This window comes from Patella vulgata, chromosome 8, assembly GCF_932274485.2.
Source record: "Patella vulgata chromosome 8, xgPatVulg1.2, whole genome shotgun sequence".
Taxonomy (NCBI): Eukaryota; Metazoa; Mollusca; class Gastropoda; family Patellidae; genus Patella; species Patella vulgata.
Window position 1 is genome coordinate 37,311,596 of NC_065886.2, and position 21,924 is coordinate 37,333,519.

Sequence of the window (21,924 nt, forward strand, 5' to 3'; positions counted from 1 at the left end):
TGAAAGTAAACACTGTGTATAAATTTAAATTCAATCGGATATTAACTTTAGCCTCTAAATCAATAGGCTTCTTTGCCTTATGACCTTAAACACTGTGTATAAATTTAAAGTAAATCAGATTTTAACTTTGACCTCTGGAGTGTCCACAAGATTTTTTGATGTGATCAAGGGCCATAACTCTGGCAGTAATTATCGGAAATCGCTGAAAATCAATAGGCTTCTTTGTCTCATGACCTTAAACACTGTGTATGAATTTAAAGTAAATCAGATTTTAACCTTGACAGGCAAAGCAGCAACCTGGTTGTTTACTATTTTTATTTTTATGCCATAAACTATTAAAGATGCATTATATACAAGTACATGTATAATGCAAGAGCTAAATCTGGTACCGTTGTTGTGATAACAAACAACCTATGCCACATTTTGTCAAACAGTGATAACTTTGTTTAGAATAAAGTAATTTGAATGAATATTTTAATATATTCATTTTGATTATCTATTATAACAAGAATGGCCAGCTCTTTATCTAAATCCTACATAATGCATCTTTAAACACAGAATATCATCCGGATGAAGATAAAAACATAAACTTACTACTCATTTCACAGATTCAAATTCAAAACGTAATTTAAAAATAAAATAATAATAATAATAATATCGCGATTTATATAGCGCATGATTACTAAACATTTAGTTCCTAATGCGCTTTCAAGTATTTTCTGGTTGGTCAAATAAAACTATTTTGAAAAGTCGTTGTGTTATTTTTAACACCATCATATGCGTTTATAGGTTATGATGTATTCTGGATACACCATTTTACCATCATATACAGCAAACTCTCGAAATATCCACTGTCCATCTCCCAGAACCGAGTCAAAAAATCCATGATGCTTAGTACAATTTGGTTCTAAATGATGTAAATCTTTGCATGGCGGTTTCTTGTATTTACTAGGGTTTTTCTGTGAGCACAGATAAGCATTACCCAACAATATTCGACAAAGTAACATCTTCTTCTCACCACCACTTCGATGAGTTTTAGGATCTACAAAAGAAATCAAGATTTTAAAAATTAAATATTATAAAGGCTCTCTATAGTGGCTAAAAGTATTTTCTGATTGACAAGAACTATTCAAGATAGGTTGAAAGGCAATGAAACATACGGCCACAACAGCTAAATCGTCCGGGCAGTCAACAAGAGATGTTGCATATTTTTACTTTTTTCGGTAATGAAACATTTATAATACACTAAAATCTGATTAAGAACAACAACTCATGAAGTAATTATCAGAAAACCATTAGAATTTGTTTGTTTTAATAAAGTTCTGCCCCATGCTAACGTTTTGTATACAAAACTTTTAATATCATGGATTTAGCTGTTCAAGACATAAAAATTCATTGAAAATCAATATACTTGTTCGTCTCAAGATCTTAAACGCTGTGTATCAAAATGAAGTCAATCGGATGATAACTTTAGCCTTTAGAGCGTCACAAAGTGATCAAGGGCCATAACTTTGGCAGTAATTATCGGAAATGATTGAAAATCGATAGGATTCTTTGTCTCATGACCTTAAATTTAAAATCAATCGGATATTAACTTTGGCCTTTAGAGCGTCCACAAGATTTTTTGAAGTGATCAAGGGCCATAACTTTGGCAGTAATTATCGGAAATCGATGAAAATCAATAGGATTCTTCGTCTCATGACCTTAAACACTGTGTATAAATTTTAGGTCAATCAGATATTAACTTTGGCCTCTAGAGCGTCCACAAGCAATTGTGGACGCCGGACCGACGGACGGACGGACGGACGGGGGCGACGACAATATACGACCACATTTCAATGTGGGCGTATAAAAATGTATGTGCTGCATCAAATGAAATGGGGTTTAACATCCTACTTTTTTGATCCATGGGGGCTATTGAAGACGAGCATACACCTAGGCACATAAACCTTGATCACCGTCCCTCAAGTGTCTTGTTTTCTACCAATAAAAGAATCACAATGCAACAAACTAAATGCTGTGGTCGAATCATAGAATCATACCTATCATTCGGTTGAATTTTTTGTATTCTTAACCCTTTCAATGCTAGACGTAAATCCACTGCCTGTGCTAGACCCTTTTTTGAGGAAAAAAGGGAGGTTGGAACTGAATGCCAAGCAGTACTTATGGAAGCTTTTATGAAAAATCTTTTTGTCTGTTGGGATGGGCATAAGGTTGGGCTAAGAGAAAAAAATAGAATTTTGGAAATTTGCATAATAATGTAATCACGTGACGTCATGGCGGCCATTTTGGATTTCTCATTTCTCACTAAAGCTAACACGAAAACGAATTTTTCTCCATGAAATACTTAAAAGATATTGTTTTTTTCACTGGATTTTGATAAAGATATTTAAAATGAACAAAAATATCAATAGCAGCCATGAGCAATGCCGCCACGAACACGCGCATCACGTCTCCCGCTGCCATGACCACGGGCGGAATGCAATACCTTGTTTTTACTTTCACTTTCATCCCCAAGTCCCATATCATTATCAATATAGTCAGTCAATAGATCTACACGTTCGGGACTCAGGAATTGCATACGTCTTTTACGATCCAGCAGGCCAGCATTATTATCAACATCAGAATTATTGTCAGAATCTACTGCAGACACAGGGCTATCGTGTTCACATTGGGCTTGTTCATCATGCACGGGAGACATAGCTATAGCCATGGGCGGAACGTCGCGCAACAAATCACACACTTCATAATACCAATCACTGTCCTGACTACTATCATTATCAAGTAACTGGAAACGAATTATGTGTATCACCCGCCTCGAAATTGTCCACGTGTTGGTCAGCAAGACGTCATTCACGACTTCGTGGAGAGTGCATCGTCTACGTTGTCACTATGCACTCCGCCATTTTACGGTTTGCCGCTTTGAAACACGTGGAAATATGTTCTAGTGTATAGAAAATACAATAGATGGCACTTGCAGTTACGGTACTAATTTTAGCGAGGGCTTTACTGAGTACACGGTAATACCGGGTACGTGCATTTTACCGACATTTTATAATACCCGGTACTACCGGGTTAAGAGCCAGTATTCAGACGAAAGGAACCAGTCAGTCCATATGCTTTATTGTGTGCAGTTAAATCATTCTGCAGACAGAGATCCCTCTACTACATACTTCGAGAATAAATCTCTGTCCTGAATGGCCGCCATATCCAATAATTAATATATTGTTCTGTAAGGCAGTTCTACTCCATTTAATATTTGGCGTACATACAAAGACTAAATAAACCTATTCTGGATGCAGAATAAATACTTCTCAAAATTCTCGAAGTATACTTGATGTTTTCGACTAAAATCGTGGATTTAGCACCTAAAATGTCGGTCAACTAGCTAACTGTAGACAGGCAGCCTAAGTTTAGTATGGATAAAAACTCAAACTCTAAAAATAAACAAACTCTAAAATATGAATAATATGTTAAATGTACCAGCGTATTGGTCAGCTTTGGTCGGGCTTTCAGCCATATACAAAGCCATTCCAAACAGTCCGCCTTCATTGCCAATTCGATGATCAAAACCTTCCGTATGTATAGTATCTATCACCTCTTTTGAGGTTCCATGAAAAACATAATGTTCATTTATCTCTGGGTACAAATCGTTATGTTTGAGTTCAGCCCCGCTTAGTTTTGTTGTGAGAACAGGTCCTTTACTTCCTGGAATCTTGTCAATATTCACACAAGATGACTTATTTTTAACGGCTTCTGCAAATAATTCCTTTCTTCGATCATAATATTTACGATAAAGATAAAGGTTTTCAACACGTTCAATCTTTGCAACTTGAATATTTTTATGTGAAAGATTCACAGCATCTTTTCCGTGTCCCACTAAGTCTGGCCTCCACGTTTTATTTACAAGGTCAACAATGCAAGAATAGAGTGAACTGGAGGGTTTAATTGATACTAATTTACTGCCAGCTCCTATAATTTCTTTAAAATTTGAAAGTCTTGTTTTTGAATGTCGCCAGTAAGACGGGGGTGAAGGATTTTCCGCTCCTGCCATGTGAAGAAGAAATTCCATCGTTCCACGTTTAGGTACACCACTTTCCCCACTTCTATCAAAGTACTTATGGGATTTCTTCATTTCAACCATAAGCAGTTCCTGCAATGCTACTTTCACTTTCACAACACTGTAGGATTCACCTTGTAGTTGAATCTGAGGAACAATAAATCTACCCTTTCTCTGATCTTAAATAATAAAAGCATGATGACAGGTAATCAGTGTTGCTATTTCAAAATTTTTTACCGAAAATAAAGGGCATAATTCTTGTCATCATTTAAGCAGATGGATTCAAAACACAAATAAAAATCATGTGTCAACAAAATATTCATATTCACATGTAATACAAATAGGTGCACCTCACTATTTTTCATATTTAATTCCAGTACAGTATTCAAATTTATGTCAGAAATATTCCTACAAAATTACGTGTTTTCGTAATACGATAGAAAGATGGCATGCCGACCCATACCAGCTTCTAATTCACATCAGTAATGTAAGATAGATTGCCAGGCAACGAAACATACGCCCACAGCTGCTAAATCGTCCAAGTGGTCGACAAGGGTTGTCGCATATTTATTCTTTTGTAGGTACATATAATTGGGGGCATTTACAAGACAATTTCACACAGATCAGATTATAATTTTTGTCGTTTGAGAATTCACAAGGTTCTACAAATAGAAACAAGAACCTTAACTCTGGAATTGATTTACAGAAAAGTCTGAAATTTGAAAGGCTTTTTCATTTTACTCCCGATAATATTTTGGAGAATAAAACTGCTTAATTTTATGTTAAAATCCTTTAAAATTCTCTAAATTAGGGCCGCGCAACTAATGCAACATATGTGACACGTTTTCAAACAACTTAAACTGTCAGTCGTCATCTGGAAATGGAGACCGGTGTCCCAATCTGTAGTATGCGGTGTCTGGATAAAACCAGACTTTTATTTTATAAAAATAATGAAAAGATGAAATTTATCTTTCGTTATCAAGTAGAGCACATGGGTCATTCACTGTATAGACCCCTAAAGGAACGGGAATAGATTATCAGGTCACCCAACGAAAAAACAGACCCAAAATCTTAAAAGGTTTTAGTGTTTGGATAAGCACTTTTGACGTTCACATCCAAACGACTCAATATTTTGAGCTGAAATTTTGAGACAAGGTAAATACACCATTCCTCTATATTTTGGCGCTTAATTGCTGAAATTCAGTTGGCTTCTTCGTTTCACGAATTTTAATAATGCATATAAATTTCACAAAGATCAGATGATAACTTTTGCTGTTAGAGCATTTACAAGGGTCAACAAAGTGAAACAAGGGCCATAACTCTAGACCCAATAAACAGAAATTGCGGAAATTTGATAGAACTCTTCTTTTTACTAATTTAAATGACACACCTAAATTTCATACAGATCGGCAGAAAACTTTAGATGTTAGAGCATTCACAAGCTGCACCAAAGTAAAACAAGGGCCATAACTCTAGAAGTAATAGACAGAAATTGCTGAAATTCAATAGGATTCCTCTTTTTTACTAATCTAAATGACACATATCAATTTCATACAGATCGGGTGATAACTTTTGGTGTTAGAGTGATCACAAGGTTCAACAAAGTGAAACAAGGGCCATAACTCAAGACATAATAAACAGAAATTGCTGAAATTCAATAGGCATCTTCGTTTCACTAATTTAAATAATGCATAAATTTCACAACGATTGGATGTTAACTTGTGGCGTTAGAAGAGAGTTCACAAGATTTAACAAAGTGAAACAAGAGCCATAACTCTAGATGTAATAAATGGAAATTATTGAAATTAAATAGGATACTTCATCTTACTAATTTAAACAACATATATCAATTTTAAAACAATTGGATGATAACTTTTGGTATTAGAGCGTTCACAAAAAATTGTGGATGACAGACGGATCGACAGATGGACGGACGGGGGCAACGGCAATATACATCCACATTTCTATGTGGGTGTATAAAAATGAAATGGGGGTTTAAAGTCCATGCATTCTGCATTAACTGGCCTAAAGAAGATAGGCACAAGTCATGCATTGTACGATGAGGGAAATTTTGCCCAGACAGCATATTTAACTGTCAAAGGTTCTTTTACATGCACACCAACATGTACACAGGACACTAGAAACATTATCTTGCCATTCCTGATATGATCCCTTACTAACTCCATTGAAAAGATCTGAGGTATGGGCTTGACCAACACTGCGATCCAACCCAATTTTTGGTATGTTCTATATTAGCCATATAGGTAATATCATATTTACCATGTTTGCTCTACTCTATATTAGGTAGGATCATATTTACCATGTCTGCTGAGTTCTATATTAGCTTTTATTATATTTAAAATGTTTCTTCTATAAAAGGTATAATTATATTTACCAGGTTTGCTATATTCTATATTAGGTATTTTTATATTTACAATGTTTAGTATGTTCTATATTAGGTAATATTATTGATCAAGTTTGGTATGTTCTGTTTGTTATAAGGTATTATTATATTTATCAAGTTTGGTATGCTCTATATTAGGTGTTATATTTACCATGTTTTAGATGTTCTATATTAGGTATTTTAATATCCACGTTTAATCTGTCTGCTATCTTCTTCATTTCTTCATGTATTCTACGATTCAGACGTGTGATTGTTTCATTTTTAACACAGTCTTCGTAAAGATAATTGTCTTTCAGAAACTTCTTCAAGTTTTGTTTGGCTCGATCACATATATCTTTGTTAGCAGCATAAATCTGTATACCAGCATCTGCCGATCCTTGTACCTCCAGTTCTCCTGAAATAGTAATTTTTAAAGTTGATATTTTGGTCTGTTCCATTTTATAATAGGTGGAAAAATTTAGCTTCCATTAATTAAATTTATGAAATTAAGACACATATATAAATCAAATATGGCATTCAAAAGATGTTCTGTTACTTCATTAAATTGCTTGCGCATGGGTGAGAAAGAAAATACTCCTGCCTCAATGACAGTCCATAGACAACTCAGCAACCCAACCATCCTTCGTTTGTAATTACGTAGTTCATTTTAAAGATAATATTTTTGTTCAAAACATCATCTTGAACATATAGGAAATCATATATAGATATTTAGGTTGCTGTATTAAAGTTAAAATGTTTCACTGGCATTTAGTAATTGTAATGGCATTTAGTAATTGTAATGGCATTTAGTAATTGAACTGTTAATACACTAGACATATTTCTGAGACAGTTACAGCTTTTTACTTAGTGATGTTTCGACTAGTCTTCTCTAGTCTAGTCAAAACATCACTCAGTAATTAGCAGTAGAGTCCGGGCATAACAACCAGATCCATGAACATTTATCGAGAACATGGTTTGACAATGGTTTCTGATAGAAGGGACCCTAGTGAAACAATATGTAGTTTGCTACCACTGAAAACTACAGGCTAATTTCAGGAGAACGAAAAATCCAAAATTGTAGCCAAAGATGGTCTGAAATTGAGCTTGACAAACATTGTTGGTGAAATGACATGTATAATATATCATTTTTAGGTTTTATTGGTCAGCAGACTCATTTTGGACAAAATCCAATTCATGTAACAAATGGTTGATCCAATCTGGCGACTAAAATGCTGAAAACGTTTTTTTTTCTAGTTTTTAAACAGGCTGACCTGCATCATTTGTTGCTTTAATATAGTTGAAAAATTCATCTGAATCATCTGAATCATTCGAATCCGAATCATTAATATCCACATCATCGGAATCAGAATCATCCACGGTTCCACCAACAGCTCCATTGCCATCTGGAGAATATTTTTTAAGTTTCCTCAAAAATTCTACATAAACATCATCATCATAGATGACAAACGTTATTGTCTAAAAATAAAGTAAATTGAGAACAAATTAATAACACTATTTTTAAGCTGGGAGGTGGGCTGGTGGAATCGCTGACATGGTGTAGTCAGTGAGAGAGAAAAAGGATTAACATCTATTGGTTTCAGGATTAACTTGGTCATTCAAACTTCCTGCTTCTCATGTACAAACTTGGGTTAAAAACAGAGAGAGAGAGAGAGAGAGAGGGAGAGAGAGGGCAGGGGGAGGGAGGTGATGTCCACTAGACACAAATTTAACATAATAATATGGTTCAGATATATTACAATAAAGCATTTGCGCGTAGGGGTCTTTAGCAGTGGGAGGAAACAGGAGGACCTGGAGAAAACCCACAAGGTTGGACAGGTGATAACAGACCATATGACTTACAGTGTACACATAGGATCACTTAACCGTCCTTTGAAATGGTAACAAATAGTCAAATTAGATGGATATAAATGTAAATCTATGAGTGGCGGGTAGCCGTCCCTGATTTTTCTCATGAAGCTAATAGTTTTATTCTAATACAAACTCATCAGAAGTTCCCTTTATATAGTAATCGTGGACCAGAGTACAGTCCATGTGACGGCTTGGATGGATGGCTTTTGATGCCCTATAAATCTAAACATGTATACAGCAGTTGTATAAACAAAACATGTCATTCTATTACCGGTATGTATCAGGTTTAAATCTTCAGGATTTCCACGATACGCAAAGTAGGGGTATCCCTTTACTGGGGTGACATTCAAATTGTCTACAAAGATACGGACCATTTCTCAAATTATACCTGAAAAGAACTTGTTATGCTACCTACCAATCTGTTTCAGATAGGTATTGCGAAAGCCTTCTTATAACTCTGTATAAGATGACTGACCTTTATAAATTCAAGTATGCTTTCTACATGTGACGTCACACCATACAGCATCGATCAATGACTCGATTGCAAGTGCATTGTTTACATAGGACGTAGTAGCATTAACTCATCTGGCCAGAATATACCCCATTTAAACTAAATAGGAAATATTTTTTATCCAGAGATATACTTCAAACACCTTCGTTTATTTTTCTAATGTTTCAAAAAAAAATATCCAAGAATTTAATCTGTAGAAGGAAAAAAGTTAATCTTTCAAGCTAATTAACCCACACCAATGTCATTTCTATTAGTGACTGTAGCGGCCAAGTGAATATTCACTGCTGATCAGTGTGACTACCTACCTGTATTGTTGGGTATTTGGGTATCTCCTGTTGTAAGACATTAAGAGCGATCACGGCCATTTGGTCTGCAGGGAATTTGAATAATTTACCGCAACCAAGAGCAGGGAATGCTACAGAGGTCATCTTATCCCGTGCGGCCGACAGTAAAACTTGTCCAATAGCTGTCACCAAATCCTGTAATTAACACGGCATAAAATTGACTGGACAAATTAGCTGTCTTTAGTTATTTAAAAACATTATCATATGAAAAGTATGAAAGATCAAGAAGGTTTTGTCTTCTATGGATGGTTAAACCTCTATGCCTATCCATGTTCATTGGTATGATGAAATATCAAAACAGCCAGTGATGGTTGTTCCAGAAATTATTTTATCAAGTGCAAATTTTATTAAAATATAAGTAGAATTAATCACATTGATGAAATTAATCAAAAGATATCTTGACTATGGTTCTGATAAACATAATAGCATCAAATTGGTTCCAATGTTTTTAGAAACATCTTATTGAATAATGGTTTCGAGCCTACAACTAGCTCAAGAGTAAAAAAGTCTAGAACATGTGGCTCAGTACAAGGCATATACTGCCGAAACAACATTTATGCTCAAAGGTGATTTTACAATTTCATTTCTGAAAGGATGTTACACTGAAAGACTGAAGTAGTTTCTGTTTTTAGTGATGAGATACACATAATTTTTTTTTACTTTTGTGGTAGCTGGTCCCTTCCATTTGTCTAATATCATATGCTGAACTTGTTTACAACCAAGATGTCCGCCGGATGCCGTCTTTATAACTGAACCAGGCGGTAAATTAATATCACCAACCAAACCTAGTTTACCTTTCTCTATTTCTAAACCCTGAAATCACAAATATCAATATATAAATTATATATTGCCAACTTTAAAATAAACAAGCCAACAGATTGCTTATCTCTGCTTACAGTAAGCAGACAATGTTTATCATCGAACTCCATCAAGGCATTCACCTAATGAACATGTACACCAAGTTTGAACATTCTACCTCAAATTAAAAGGAGAGTTATTATGTTCCAAAGTCTTGACGAATCAAATTACTTATTGCTCTGCTTACCCTGAACATAAAATGCTCATTATCGAACTTAGTCAAGGTATTGATGTGATAAAACTATACACCAAATGTCCTCACTCCCACTGAATTTGAACTAAAGTTATTATGTCCCAAAACATCAACCAATCAAACTGCTTATCTCTGATTACCCTAAGCAGAAAATTCTCATCTTCGAACTCCATCAAGGCATTCACCTAATAAACACGTGTACCAAAGTCTCAACCAATCAAATTGCTCTTTGCTCTGCTTACTCTAAGCAGAAAATGCTCATTATCGAACTTAGTTAAGTTATTGATGTAATAAAACTATACACCAAATTTTATCACTCTCACTTAATTAGAACGAAAATTATCGTGTCCCAAAGCATCAACCAATCAAATTGCTTATCTCTGCTTACCCTAAGCAGAAAATGCTCATCTTCGAACTCCATCAAGGCATTGACTTAATAAACACCTACACCAAGTTTGAACATTTTAGCTTAATTAGAAGGAGAGTTATTGTGTCCCAAAAAGTGTGACGGAAGGACAAACGGACGGATGGACAGACGGACGAACCCAATTTAATAGTCCCCTGCTTTCTTAAATATCAACTTAAATTAAGTGTCTGGACTGCATAACAGAATCAAAGATCATAATCATTCAATAACTATTGAAAACTCCATTAATAAACAAGTGGTTGCCATGCAAGATACACCAACTTTTTACAAGAGATGGACAGAAAACATGGAAAATCGATAGGGCTCAGCCTCAACCTCTCATTATCCCAGTGCTTCACATCGAAGGGACAACAGTATACGTCCTGGGCAAAAATGTGGACATACTATATAAAACATTACTTTGCTACTTTTTAGTTACAGTATTTAAACAATGTATGAATAAACTGAGAAGCTGCTCCCGTCAAAAGGCAAAACCTAGTAACTCACTTTTTTTTATCAAAATTGAGTTAGGACCAAATTTGTAGTTACTAGGGTATGTGCTTCCTGTTGTTGTACTAGATATTCCAATCCTTTGATTTTGTAAGCAGTTACACCCATGACACAACCTAGCAACTTCCTTCATTTGCCTAGTATACCACAGCAAAACCTAGAAACTCAATAGTCAAATGAATGGATGAGCTGGGGTTTAATATTCATTCATTACGTTTTCCTTTGTTTTCTCAAAATAAGAAGATAGGTTGCCAGGCAACGAAACATACGCCCACAGCAGCTAAATCATCTGGGCAGTCAACAAGTGTTGTCGCATATTTTTACTTCTTTCGGTAATGAAACATTTATAATACACTAAAATCTGATTAAGAGTAACAACTCATGAAGTAATTATCAGAAAACCATTATAATTTGCATGTTTTTCATAAAGTTCTGCCCCATGGATTTAGCTGTTCAAGTCATAAAAATTCATTGACAATCAATATACTTGTTCGTCTCAAGATCTTAAACTCTGTGTATCAATCTTAAACGCTGAAAATCAATAGGCTTCTTCGTCTCATGACCTTAAGCACTGTGTATAAATTTAAAGTCAATCGGATATTAACTTTGGCCTCTAGAGCGTCCACAAGATTTTTCAAAGTGATCAAGGGCCATAACTCTGGCAGTAATTATCTGAAATCGCTGAAAATCAATAGGCTTCATCGTCTCATGACCTTAAACACTGTGTATAAATTTAAAGTCAATTGGATATTAACTTTGACCTGTAGGGTGTCCACAAGATTTTTTAAAGTGATCAAGGGCCATAACTCTGGCAGTAATTATCGGAAATCGGTGAAAATCAATAGGCTTCTTCGCTTCATGACCTTAAACACTGTGTATAAATTTAAAGTCAATCGGATATTAACTTTCGCCTCTAGAGCGTCCACAAGATTTTTTGAAGTGATCAAGGGCCATAACTCCATAAAGCTGTGTGCTTTATCAATCTTATAAATATACTTTTAAATATCATTTCGGGATATCAATATAAACTGTACACCATTTAAGCAATTGTACTAAAATTTAAGCCTATAGATATTTCTAGTGCAATCATGCTGCCATATTTAGTTGTCTGTGTTTATAATATTAATACAAATTCTGTAATCATTTCTCCAAGTCTGGCCATTCTTGTACTGACCACCATAAACAGCTTGCAATTATTTTGTGCTCAGTATAATAGCTTGATAACGTTGACAGAATACTCTTCGAAAAACGTCGGCCAAATAAATAAGTAGCTGGTTTTTTTTATGATTATGTGTTCTTGTGTATTGCTCTATCCAGTTACTAAATGCCTCTAAAACACGAGAGGAAACCATGCTAAAACACTGGTATCGAACCTATGACCTCCTGGTTAGTGAGTCAGTGTCTTACTCACTTAGTCAACATGGCTCACTGATTAGAGAGAGAGAGAGAAATGGGGTTTAACGTCCACTCGACCCAAACTAGATCATTTTGAGACTAACACATGGTTCAATTCTATTTGAATAATTTGCTTTAGCAGTGGGAGGAAACCGCAGGACCCGGAGAAAACCCACAAGGTTGGACAGGCGACCCTACTCCTTGTCCTACAAAACAAATGACCCCATATGATAATATTTCAAAGCAATTGATTATTATTTTTTTCCCTAAAACAAAGAGGTCTATTCATTCTAATAATAATTACCTTAGCCCACTCAACACCACCAGTTTTAGAAAATGCTTGACCAACTGCTGTATGCTTTAAATTTACGGTTGGACTTAATACATTCACTAGAATGTCAGCCTGTATAATAAAAAAAAAACATACAATATTAAAAAGAACACATCAGTTGTTGAATTCTATCACTATATTTTTATCCATATGTTCTAGGCAGATTCGTGATTGTTTTATGTTAGAGAACAGCAATGAGGTTGAACCTCTTAACCCTTAACCGGTCGACGTCATTTTGACGTTATGACGTCAAGTGATCAGGCTAAATAAAGGCTGACGTGAAATATTTTGTATGCCTATTTCAATCGACTACTGCCGAATAATTATAAGTGATAGACTCTTGACACCAATAAAAAAGTTGCTGGGGATAAGTTGATCTATAATTTGCAAATGAATCTAAATCTTTTTCATCAGAAATATCGTCTTCAGAATCGGTGTCATCGATATAATCCGATTCGGAATAATTCATAAGCAGGGCTCTATAAAAGTTGAGTGTGCCTGCGCACACACTAGAAAATGTGCCTGCAGGGTCATACTGAAACACAGGGATGTAGATATGATTTGGTGAGTGGTGTATAAATATATCTAGCGAGTGCAAAAATTTTTTGGGAGGGGGGCGTGGTCTTTTATGAAAATTAAACCCTTCTTGGTGTATTTTCAGAGCATCTGCAGCCTTTTGTATTTGGTTCAGTGCAAATCAAATTTCCATTTATATATTCAAATTTTACCAAATTCACTTAATTTTCATCAATGATACAGGGATCTAAAAACTTTTTGACACCACCCGACCAAGCATAAAATTGTCCCACCCCACTCTGTTTCTCTGGATAGTTGAGGATCTTTCGGTATTTGTTGTTTTGTTGGATTTTTTTTTCAAATATTACTTTGAGATTAAAAATTAAAACGATTCTTAAAACGGTGTTTGTGTTTTATTTGAGTACTGCAACGAATTATGACAACAGGTAGATATTGATAATTAAAACACGTTGTATTATTTGACTTGTTTGTAAAGTTGTTGTACGTGTCTCACGAATATTATTATTATTACGGTGGAATGAGAATCAGGTCAGGCAGAAACTGAGAAAGCTCTCATCGTCCTCCTAGTCCTACTCTCGAGCTGTAGCAAATCCACGGTCAACACAGGTAAGAAATAAAATAAGAAACATCATGAAAATTTGCAGGCACGTGTTGGACAATTACGACATTCAAACCTGTAACATTGGAGTGCCGTAAATTGGTCTCGGTGACCTATTTACGGCAAATAAACAAATATAAAGACCGTAGAATAATTGTAAAATGAATATACCTAGGCCTACACATCTTCTAAGTATAAATAAACAAAATATCAATACATCTTTCTTTAAACTAATTTGGGATGATAGGGTCTACTACGGCACACAAAAATAAATTATGCCGTGACAGACATGGTTTGCGTACATCGGCTTTTACCATGGCTTTGCCGTTTAATTGCCGTGGTAAATTTTGAGCGCCGAGTTTGTGTACAGAGAAGGACGAAGGGGTTTAAATACGACTGGGCGGCTTTCTTCGATTTTTTCTTTGTGCTGGGCGGCAAAAATAGTGCCGGGCGCAGGCGCCGCCGGGGTGGCTACATCTTTAAAAATGTGCCTGCCAATTTTTTTTTTAAAGCAATTGTGCCTGCGCTCGCCGTGCGCATGTGCGCGGAAATATTGATGCCTGTTCATAAGTATTTCAACCACTTTGAGTGTCTTTAACGTTCCTGACACCGTTAAATTACATTTTTCGTCAAAAAATGTTGAACAAAGACATGTTTTTCTCAATGCCCTTGACAAGACAAGTTCCTGTCTGACACGCATGCGTTTACCATATCGCAATTAAATACAAAACTAAATACTCAAATGCGGCTTATAAAAAAGGTTCTTGCTGTGGTCGACTTTAGTCGACCTTGACCACTTAGCCGTATAACGTTGTGGTGACTATGGTCGACAATGACCGGTTAAGGGTTAACTTTCTGCACCAACAGGGCTAATGCCATATGCAGTGTGCCATGAGAGAAATTCTTCCTGGATGCAGGGTGTTTCCACTTACTCTTCGTTGAATTTCATATGTCAAAAGTTCCTTTACAACCTTTGAACTAAAAGAAATCCCGACCTAAACTTATCTTCGGTATCCCCAGTGGTTAAGGCTGTGCAAAAATATCGATATAATCGATAATCGGTAGAAGTTATTTAGCGATACGATAATTGATACTGAAATTCAAATATCGATTATCGGTATATTTACCTTCTGACGGCAAGTTACGGTCACTTTCACATGATTGAACTTGCCGTAGTCTGGCATGCAGACGAATGAACGAATACACAACGTCAACACAACAACTATTTTCCCCCTCTGCTTACAAACTGGCACATTTTAAATATATATTATTGTAAAAAAAACTAAACTTTAAGATTAAATACATTATTTTAATATTTTCGTTTTTTTTGTTGTTATTACCAGTTGAAACTAAAATAGGTCACGCACTTTCTGAACAATGACGATCGCACGTGATATAGTAAAATTAGAATTATCTCCCTTCTTTTCTCTTGATTGATTTGTAGAGAAATTGTCTGCTTTCACGATAAAACTAATTGTATTATTAATGATCAACTCAGCTTTTATTACTAAATCATGTCAGATACAGCCCATACAAAACACGTTTTTGAATTCCCGGGAAAATATCTATATCTCTCGTAATTTCTTGGAAGAATTCTACTTTGGTTTTCGTCAAAATTAACCAATCATAAAAATTCTACTTTGAAAGCCGGTAATTATTTTTTTATTGTCCAATCAATAGACGCCTTCTATTATATTTTATTCTATTATTAGTAACACTGTGTGATCGCCAGTAACTTGCAAAGAGAAACCATGTATTGTCTTTGTATTTATCGGAGATATTGGAATAAAAAAATGGTTCAAATGAATCAAGAACAAAACTTAGAATAATACTCAAGTTAATCCTACATTTAGCAGCTAATTATTTTACATTAATTGATTTTTTTACGTACATCGGCACAGTATTAGACTAGGATAATAACACTACTGTAACTCGATCAACACAAATATAAGGTCGGTAAAGTTCGGTTTTTCCGGAAGAATGATAATCGATTATTATCGATAATCGCTGACAAATTCTTGCCGATAATCGATGTTGAAATTTCATATCGATTCCCAGCCTTACCAGTGGTATCATTCCGTTTCACTCCACTAACCTCTGGGTTCATCCATGGGAAAGACATCTATTCAAATTATCTGTTTTTTTGATTGTTTCGTAGAATCAAGCTACAATCAAGGACAGATAATTTGAAAACGTGAATTATGCGAATAACCCATGGATGAACCCAGGGTATATAGTGGAGTAGAATGAGACCACTAGGGATACCGAGGATGACCAAAACAATGCTTAGTATTTCTGACTCTAGGACATTGTTCAAAATATGTGAACAGTCTTGGCTTCTAAATTCCATCATGTGATACCCTTTCACCTCAATACTGACCTTTTCTTTCGTTATATCTCCTTGTTTCACCTTAATAGTTGCCTGGTTAAAGGTGACACTTTGTATCTTAGGCTTTGAAAATGAGCGCATCGTAGTTACCCTAGCAGTAGCAGACTTCCATCTAGTTCCACGACCAGCTCTTCTTGGTAGATATTCTCTAGGTGTATCTTTAGTAGGGGAAAATGTTCTAAAAGTAAAAGAAATCAAAGAAACATTAACACAATAACATGGTCATTTTGATGCTAACACATTGCAGATTTTATATTTTAATTTGTTTCATGGACTGACAATCTATTTTCGGTAAAAGTCTTATATAGATAAAGTGTTTGGTATAACCAATTCAGAATTCCACAGTAAACCAGGAAATTAAACCTAAATTGAGTTAACAAGCTAACTGCCACTTAAGAAAAGAATCTATACCTCATGCTCCTAAATGAATTCCTTTGTTCTGGTTTTAAATTCAGGAATTCTAAACAGCATTTATTTTCTTCTTCAAATGTTGACTTTAATCGTTTCTGATTTGTATTCTTTAGACCATTTACCAATGTATTTAATTCTAAAAATAGATGTTCCAAAAAAGAAAGATATTTCAAAAGTCTATCTTAATCTTTGCCTCTGATAATGTTATTCCTCAACGTTAGTAACATTTCTAATTTTCCAACAAACATTACATGCTCAAACCATGACAGAAGATTCTGGGTGTCAGCAGCGAGGACAAATGTTTCTTACTCTTGAACAGATAGTTCAGCACAGTGGTGGGAACCCACTAAACTTAGGCTGCGTGACTTCAGTTAGCTCCGCTTGAGAACAGACACTAAGCTAGTTGACCAACATTTTAAGTCTTAAATTGATAATTTTAGTCGAAAAAAACAAGCATACTTCGAGAATTTTGAAAAGTATTTATTCTGCTTCCATTTAATGGAATTGAATAGGTTTATTTAGTCTTTGTGTGTATGCGAGATGTGAGACGGAGTAGAACCACATTACAAAACAATATACTTATATACTAAATGGCGGCTATTCAGGACAGAGATTTATTCTTAAAGTATGAAGTAGATTGATCTCTGTGTGTAGAATGTGTTGGGAAACAATTTTATCATCAGCATTGTTTTTCGAAGAGTGTTGCCTCCACAAAGAAAAACAACAAGGAAGACGACAAGATGAGTAGTGCTTGGGGTCCAGATTCTGGTCTACAAATAACTTTCAGTCAGTCGAAAATAATTTTAACAGTTCCTAGAGATGACATGAATATAAATATTTGAATTTTACCTCTGCCTGTTACGATGTCTCTTTTAAATATGAGTTTACAGTGCCACACCTTTTTCTCTAGCTCCCTCAGTTTACCCTCAACTTGTTGAACTACATTTGGTGGGCCTGATAATACAAGCTTAAAACAAGCATCATTTGATTCATCTTCAATATAACCATCACCTTCCCTAAAACACCAAAATCATTTATCTAGTTATCTCTATTACTGAATTAAAATCATTTATCTTTATTACCGAACCAAAATCATTTATCTAGTTATCTCTATACTGAATCAAAATAATTTATCTAGTTATCTCTATTACTGAATCAAAATAATTTATCTAGTTATCTCTATTACTGAACAAAGAGGGCGTGAGAAATATGGAATAACATCCATTTGACACAAACTAGGTCATTTTAGGACTATTACATGGTACCTTTCTTATATAAACAGGCATTATGCAAAAACTTAATATGCCTATTGCAGGTCTTTCTTTGAACCTTAAATGTCATAATCAACTATCAATGCCATCGGATTGCTCTGATTTCAACTAGTTTAGAACAGTTCAACCATTTAATGATTTAATTTAGAAATAGAGAAGTGGGCCTATGACTCGAATGACCAGTACAGTAGTTACGATCAATGCACACATCTTGTCAACACTACAACCATTGATAACTTCGCTCAAAATAAAGTAATTTGAATGAAATTTTCAATAATTTCATTTTGAATAATCTATTTTTGAAATATTGAAGTGAGTACTTACATAAAGCCCGTTCAAATAATTTGCATGTGTGTACCTAGGGGTATTTAGCAGTGCAAGGAAATTGAAGGACCCAGAGAAAACATGTGAGGTTGAGTAGGTTCCCTTACTGCTTGTGACCACTCGCCCCTCCCCCCTACCCACACACACCCACCCATCTCCATTCAATAACCATTTCTTCATCTCACAAATGTAAACAAAGCATGATTGAATGATTGATTGTGGATGATTGAAATTTTTCTAATAATAATAAGAAGAAATAATTACCTCATACTTTGTCTTATAGAATTGATCTGTGGTTGAAAATATCGCTGCATACAACGAGACTTGGCACCTTCAAAATTCAATGTCTTAACATGGTGTTCGTTTTTCTCAAGTATTGTTTTTAATTCTCGGGTCGCCACAGACACGTCTCCGTTCAAACCATCTATAACAATCATCTTATCATCTTCGATATGTACTTGAACTAAATAGTCGTTCTCAATGACTTTCCTGACATTTTCCCATTTACTACTCTTAAGAAAATGCCTGTATGAGTTTTTATAAACAATTCTGTTGGTCAACAGTAGATTTTTACAAATCCCAAGAAACTTTTGGGTTGAATCCTCTCCGAACCCTGCACAAACTAACAGACCATCATTGTTGACGTAACCCATAACGGAATCTTCAGCTCCAAAGATTGATTCAAGATACATTTCTCCTTTTGCAGATCTCAACAGACTGCAAAATGGTTTCGCAATAATGCAAGATTTTTCAGAAATACTACCCAATTTTTCATACATTTCAACTTTCGTAGTATCAATATCTTCTTGGGTACCTGCAAAAATAACAATCTGTTTCTTTTCGTCAATTGTAACCTTACATAAATGACAGTTGGCAACAAATGCACTTTTCTTCATTAAAATAATTTGATGGCTGCTCAATTCTATTTCATTTGTTGTAATAACCTGAGTTTGTTTTCTGAAATTAAAATAATTGTTTCTTTTATTATAAATAGTAATTGAATCAGGATGTATATCTATATGTCACAGAGAAGTGTGGGGAGAGAATCGTTCACAAACCAACAAATAAATGGTCTATATATTTATTTAAATAATTTGGCATTCACTACCTGATGAATTATCATCCATTCTGGATTTAACAAACTGTGTTATATAAATCTTTGTATGTTAGGAAGAGTCAAGAGCTTTGAGCACTATTTTTTGTAGATTCTAGTGTATTACAAATGGACATTTATCATTATCATGATTCACTTGCCCACAAATAATGTAGGAACCAAGAGTATCTGATGATGCTATCTCTTGTCACATACAAAACTGGCATGGACCTGATACCCATTATATACGTCCATACATGTAGATACAGTGCACATGTTAGACCACTCGCTCAGTTCAGCAGACCACTTGACCACCTAAACCTTGTGAGCTACCTACAGTACACATGTTAGACCACATCCACCTAAACCATGTGATCTACAGTACACATGTTAGACCACATCCATCTAAACCATGTGATCTACAGTGCACATGTTAGACCACATCCATCTAAACCATGTGATCTACAGTGCGCATGTTAGACCACATCCATCTAAACCATGTGATCTACAGTGCACATGTTAGACCACATCCATCTAAACCATGTGATCTACAGTGCACATGTTAGACCACATCCATCTAAACCATGTGATCTACAGTGCACATGTTAGACCACATCCATCTAAACCATGTGATCTACAGTGCACATGTTAGACCACATCCATCTAAACCATGTGATCTAGACCACATCCACCTAAGCCATATGATCAACGATACACATGTAAGACCAAATCTACCTAAACCATGTGATCTACAGTGTACTTGTTTAAATGTGAAAAGTTATGAAAACTTAGCTATTAGGATATCATCATATTGGCTAGCATGTAAATGTAGGTGTTCCATATAGGAAGTCTTGGGTTTAACTCTGTCCAGCATTTATCAAATATTGAGTGACCTAATTCAGTGTTCGGCGCACAACTGCTTTCAAACAATGGATAAACTGAGGCTAGATTCCAAACTGATCAGTTTCTATGGTGATATTAATCAATGTACTGGCACTTCTATCAGGTGAATTTGAATTTAAGGCTCTCCAATTTGCTACCTTGTAATAGAACATGCTATCATGAACATCAAGCATAAGACAGTGTCTAATCTAGGTTTCTTCCTTTAATTATCTTGTCAGTGATGCAGAACAAAGGGGCCTGGCAAGGGATAACATATTATAGTCGTTTGGAGAGAGAGAGAGAGAGAACAAGGTCATTTCGGGACTAACATATGGTTTAATTTTATTTCAATAATTTGCTTGCGCGTAGGGGTCTTTAGCAGTGGGAGGAAACCAGAGGGCCCAGAGAAAACCCACGAGGTTGGACAGGCGACCCTACTCCTTGTCACGTACAACTGGGGATTCGAAACCATGCCAGTTGACTCAATGACAGACTTTATGATACAGCGTGCACACGCTAACCATTCAGCCATCCAACCCCCCTATAGTCGTTTGGATAGGATGAATAACAAAGGTCGCATGGACACATTGACATGCATATAAAAGAGCCCTTGGAAATCGAAATCAGTCGATCCAGAACAGTAGGATGTTAAGCGGTGGACACACTAGCCAAATCATTTGGCTGAATCAATCGCTGCCAAAATATGCTTAGTGTGTCCAGTGTCATTCGGCTGAATTTCTATTCGCCAAATTAAACTGTTCGCCTAGTGGTCCGATTTGCCGAAGCATTCACACAATTATTAGAATTTATTAGCCAATCACCATTGATGTCAAGAAGTCACATGATTGTTTTTTGAAAGACATATGATGTGAAAGGTGATGCAATCGACTGTTGAATCACGCAGAGAATTCACCAAGTTTGACCACTGAATTTTGAAAAAAAATAAAGTATTGAATTTGCCGAAGCATTCACACAATTTTTAGAATTTATTAGCCAATCACCATTGATGTCAAGAAGTCACTTGATTGTTTTTTGAAGACATATGATGTGAAAGGTGATGCAATCGACTGGTGAATCACGTGGAGAATTCACCTAGTGTGACCACTGCTTTTGAAAAAAAATAAAGTATTGAATACTGTAAATCTGATGTGTTATTTCTGTTACTGATAGTGATGAAGAAAGCTGTATACAAATGTATGTTAATTCACTTACTGTGGTACTGGTATTGGTGGAACTATTTGAACTGGAGGGCCACTGTTTCTCCGATTACTTTTTGTAGAATGTGAAGATGGTGGTAATGGGTTATGGTTAGTTGCTTTAGAAGATGGTAATGGTTTGTTAATCTTGGCACCATTCTTCCTTTGATCGCTTGTGCCAACAATATCCTTAGCATCAAAGAACAGATTAATATCATCAGAATCATCATCAGAATCATCATCTGTTTTTTGATTAGCTTTACTATACTGACCAATACCATTATGCTCCTCCTCCTCCTCCTCCTCCTCCTCCTCCTCCTCATCATCATCATCATCATCATCATCATCATCATCTGTATCATC

General features: G+C 35.4%; 1 protein-coding gene across 2 annotated transcripts; it reads right to left on the reverse strand.

Moving 5' to 3' along the window:
• Window positions 1–62: 62 nt before the first annotated feature.
• LOC126829264 (protein mono-ADP-ribosyltransferase PARP14) lies at window positions 63–21,828 on the reverse strand. Of its 2 annotated transcripts, XM_050559028.2 has the most exons (12): window positions 21,578–21,828; window positions 18,655–19,347; window positions 17,645–17,811; window positions 16,796–16,931; window positions 16,376–16,562; window positions 12,834–12,932; window positions 9,828–9,980; window positions 9,129–9,302; window positions 7,715–7,919; window positions 6,616–6,858; window positions 3,484–4,239; window positions 63–1,042 (listed from the first exon to the last, which is right to left on the reverse strand). In XM_050559028.2, the coding sequence occupies exons 2-12, from the start codon at window positions 19,284–19,286 to the stop codon at window positions 774–776; spliced, it is 3,021 nt and encodes a 1,006-aa protein (XP_050414985.2). In that variant the 5' UTR covers window positions 19,287–19,347; window positions 21,578–21,828; the 3' UTR covers window positions 63–773. The 2 variants fall into 2 exon arrangements, with proteins under 2 accessions (XP_050414985.2, XP_050414986.2); XM_050559029.2 differs by lacking the exon at window positions 3,484–4,239.
• Window positions 21,829–21,924: the final 96 nt, after the last annotated feature.